At 40.2% G+C, this 4,708-nt stretch overlaps 1 protein-coding gene across 1 annotated transcript in view; it reads left to right on the top strand.

The window, feature by feature from the left end:
• LOC135470349 (protein Hook homolog 3-like) overlaps positions 1–4,067 on the top strand; it is a 25,344-nt gene extending 21,277 nt beyond the window's left edge. Inside the window, 3 exon segments of the mRNA XM_064749225.1 lie at positions 188–286; positions 1,938–2,009; positions 2,529–4,067. Coding sequence (XP_064605295.1) covers positions 188–286; positions 1,938–2,009; positions 2,529–2,672 — 315 coding nt within the window. The 3' untranslated portion in view covers positions 2,673–4,067.
• The last annotated feature ends 641 nt before the right edge of the window (positions 4,068–4,708 follow it).

Genomic DNA, 4,708 nt, shown 5'->3' with positions numbered 1-4,708 from the left:
AGTGGAAAGTTCTTCCCTACAGCAAAAAGCAAAAAACTACCGGTCATTCAAATAACAGAGAACAAGTGACCTACACAGATAGCACAAAGTGACATACACAGATAGCAAAAGTGACCTACACAGCCCAAATAAAATCAGTCAGCATTGTTTTCTCCATAATCATGAATATTTTGAATCTATTTTGCAGGTTATTCACACACTGGGACCCAAGCCAGGGCAGGTCACTGAGATCAGTTCTCTGAAGTCACAGCTGGCAGAAAAAGACAGAAAACTGGAGAAGTTAAATGTTAGTACATATAGAGAAATGAACAGTAACATCAACTTTGAACTCCCGTTTAATCACATACATATACCTACCTGGTTTCAAGGGCAGCATCATTTGTGTGAATGTGTAAATGATTGCAATTCTCAGTTTGGACAATAAGAGAGCCCATTTTTTTTTGGCTCTGTCATCTAGTTTTGTTTGATTTGCTACCGATCAGCCTCTAATCAATGAAGTTACCAACTCTAATCCATCCTCCTTTAGTTCAGCTTAGCTTTAAGTTGGATGGTTTGACCAGTACCTTGTAAGTATTGGAGGTTTGGCCAGTAAATTGTAAGTATTAAGGGTTTGACCAGTACCTTCTAAGTATTGGAAGTTTGACCAGTACATCTTAAGTATTGGTGATTTGACCAGTACCTTGTAAGTATTGGAGGTTTGACCAGTACCCTACAAGTATTTGAGCCTTGCAAGTATTGGTGGTTTGACCACTACCTTGTAAATATTGGGAGGTTTGACCAGTACCTCGTAAGTATTGGAGGTTTGACCAGTACCTTGTAAGTATTGGAGGTTTGACAAGTACCCTGCAAGTATTTGAGCCTTGCAAGTATTGGTGGTTTGACCACTACCTTGTAAATATTGGAGGTTTGACCAGTACCTCGTAAGTATTGGTGGTTTGACAAGTACCTTGTAAGTATTGGATGTTTGACCAGTACCTTGTAAGTATTGGAGGTTTGACCAGTACCTTGTAAGTATTGGATGTTTGACCAGTACCTTGTAAGTATTGGAGGTTTGGCCAGTAAATTGTAAGTATTAAGGGTTTGACAAGTACCTTGTAAGTATTGGAGGTTTGACCAGTACATCGTAAGTATTGCAGGTTTGACCAGTACCTTGTAAGTATTGGAGGTTTGACCAGTACCTTGTAAGTATTAGAGGTTTGACCAGTACCCTACAAGTGTTTGAGCCTTGCAAGTATTGGTTTGACCAGTACCTTGTAAGTATCGGAGGTTTGACCAGTACCTTGTAAGTATTGGAGGTTTGACAAGTACCTTGTAAGTATTGGGGGTTTGATCAGTACCTTGTAAGTATTGGAGGTTTGACAAGTACCTTGTAAGTATTGGAGGCTTGACCAGTACCTTGTAAGTATTGGAGATTTGACCAGTATCTGTAAGTATTGGTAGTTTACCCTGAGGTCCTCAGTTTCCCACCCCTCACATATTTGACAGGCTTTATAACTATGCACAATCATACTCCCTACAACGTTTGTGCTTGTCTCTTGAATGTTCACTTTACACTTCCACATGTAACAAATTTTGTACCAATATCTTAACACCAAGGCCCGTGATGATGAGACAGGAAATGCTGTCAGATAAAACAAAACACTCTGTCTCAACCTTCATTTCTGTCGATCTCAATACATATCACCATGCATTCTCTTTATAACAACATACATTGATGAATGCTTAATGTTATAGGTTAAGCCTGAACAAAGCCACTTTTGTCACACGCTGTGAGAACTGTGGTCCACAATATATCAGTACATCAAGCCCTTGGTCAGTGATGTGCAGCTTTGGATCCAGCTCATGGTGAATTGTCTTCATTAGAAATCGTGAGGGCTATTTAACATGAATTTAATGAATGCGTTATACATACAAGTTTCGTGTGCGCTCGTTTGCAGAAGGAGTACGAGAGAACACGCACAATGAAAGAGCAGGAGGAAAAACTTATAGTGACAGCCTGGAACAATATGGTAAGTTTTCACCACGGCCAACAGTTTTATTGGCAAATATCAGAAATATTCTGTGTTGAAACGTTCTTTTGGTGGCCTATCACACTGGATATCGCGTTTTTTTTTTTCGGTGGGGGGGAGAGGAGGGGTTCTCGAAACAAAGCTGCCTAGTTATTTGATTGTTACGTATTTTAAATTTCTTCTGTAAAAATCCAAAGGGTATTTTTTTTGACACATACAGAAGGAAGATGGAGGATCTATATTCAGATGTATTAAGGTCATAACTGAAGTGTACGCTCATCAAACCAAGAAAATGAGCTATTAAACTTGACAAGCCATTCCGCAGTCTCTTTCCCCTGCTCGTATAATTGCAAGATTTCTGCAGAACTTGAATGTACTTCCGATAGGAGTAGTATTTTTCTTATGACTAATTAGTATTGATTCTTATTGCCTGTGGTATATAATACTTATTTCGCAGTGTATTTAGTTGATACAAAAGTAAGGGTTATTTTTAAGTGGTGTATATTTTACGCTCCACAGGGTATGCAGTTACACCGCAAGGCAGCAGAGGAACGGTTAGCCAATGGCGGCGCCGGCCAGTCATTTTTAGCGCGTCAGCGCCAGGCGCACACAAGGAAAGGACAGACGTATTCTACCCTTCAAAATAACAATGCCGCCAGATGAGCAGCAGAGGTCCTTTAGAGAGGACCAAATTATTTAATTTCTAATTTTACTGCCTTGATATCTTGATATGAACTGCATTTACATATCCATCATGGTATGGAGAAGGTTTATTCACTGATTCTTGAATATCTGAAGCAGTGACCTTAGAGTTAGAATTTCTGAAATATTTAGGCCTGGCTAGGAGACAACACCTGTAAAAGGATCAAAGGTCAGGCTACATTCGGTGTACAAAAATACTTGCCAGTCTTTGTATTTCTGTTGAAAATTTTGAACTTCACTGTCAGAAAAAGTATTTATTTTACAGGAGGATGAAGGAAGAATATTTTACTCTGTAAGTTCAGCAATGGATGCCTTTGAAAAGTCACAAAAATTTAAAAGCGATTCATTCGGTTGTTCAGGAGCAAAGGAGACTGCGTTTTCTGAAATTGCTGGAGATGAAGAAAGTCTGTTCTGAACAAACTATATGCAGCATTTTACGTCGAAGGATGATGTCTGAACACATATGGTTAAACGAAACCCTGACGTGTAAACTCAGAGCTGTGCATAAAATTTTCTGACATCAAAGGAAAGATTTGACCTGTTCATCACTCTGCTATCCTCACGTGCTATGTTCTGTTTCTGAATGAAAACCATGTGCTTCTGGAAGAAGAGTGCATTTATGGAGGGTGAAATACATAGCTGGTTATTTTACATGTGGATTAAATTTTTGTTCCCGTTCGCTAATATAAATTTCTCTCCCAGCACGCCCATCACCCCTACAGAGTCTTTAGAAGTAGACAAGGGAAGTCAAGTCCAATGCATTTACCGGTACCAATGTCATACTCACTAGATGTTCCTCTACGCAGGGACGTATGGATGCGTGATTTGTACTATATTCATGCATGATTTGTACTACATTCAGGCGTGATTTGTACTGCATTCAGGTGTGATTTGCACTATATACTGTATTCTTGACGCTGACAGTACTCTTTACGAGGATGTATGCCAGCTGTCATTTCCTGACAGCTTTCAAAAGAAACAGCCAAGATTTTGGCTGCGATTAATAGGACGTCAGGGGCCAGTTTCACAAAGATATCGTATGTGTAAAATAGTCACACATGTAGGACTTGGTACGGTAATAGTGACATACAAAATATCGTACGATAAAAAAACTTGTCGTACACCACTTAGGGAACGTGGGTGCAGTCCTGCATGTATAGCTGCCCTGCAGTGTTTGTTTTGTTATGTTTTTTTTTTTTTTTTTTGCTGTGCTAAAGTTGCGGTTTATATTGATGAGTTAATTTGCAGGCACTTGGTTTATACACATGCAATGGGTCCAGCATGTATATGTTTTGTGAAGGTGTGTTAGCACAAAGCTCTGCAGGCATAGGCTTTGTACAGGGGTGTTGACACAAAGTTCTGCAGGCATATGCTGTATACAGAGGTGTTGACACAAAGTTCTACAGTCATATGCTGTGTACAGGGGTGTTAACACAAAGTTCTGCAGGCATATGCTGTGTACAGAGGTGTTGACACAAAGTTGTGCAGTCATATGCTGTGTACAGGGGTGTTGACACAAAGTTGTGCAGTCATATGCTGTGTACAGAGGTGTTGACACAAAGTTGTGCAGTCATATGCTGTGTACAGGGGTGTTGACACAAAGTTGTGCAGTCATATGCTGTGTACAGAGGTGTTGACACAAAGTTGTGCAGTCATATGCTGTGTACAGAGGTGTTGACACAAAGTTGTGCAGTCATATGCTGTGTACAGGGGTGTTGACACAAAGTTGTGCAGTCATATGCTGTGTACAGAGGTGTTGACACAAAGTTGTGCAGTCATATGCTGTGTACAGAGGTGTTGACACAAAGTTGTGCAGTCATATGCTGTGTACAGGGGTGTTGACACAAAGTTGTGCAGTCATATGCTGTGTACAGAGGTGTTGACACAAAGTTGTGCAGTCATATGCTGTGTACAGAGGTGTTGACACAAAGTTGTGCAGTCATATGCTGTGTACAGGGGTGTTGACACAAAGTTGTGCAGTCATATGCTGTGTACAG

This window comes from Liolophura sinensis, chromosome 7, assembly GCF_032854445.1.
Source record: "Liolophura sinensis isolate JHLJ2023 chromosome 7, CUHK_Ljap_v2, whole genome shotgun sequence".
In the NCBI taxonomy this organism is placed as follows: Eukaryota; Metazoa; Mollusca; class Polyplacophora; order Chitonida; family Chitonidae; genus Liolophura; species Liolophura sinensis.
This window is presented reverse-complemented; position numbering and strand designations above follow the sequence as displayed.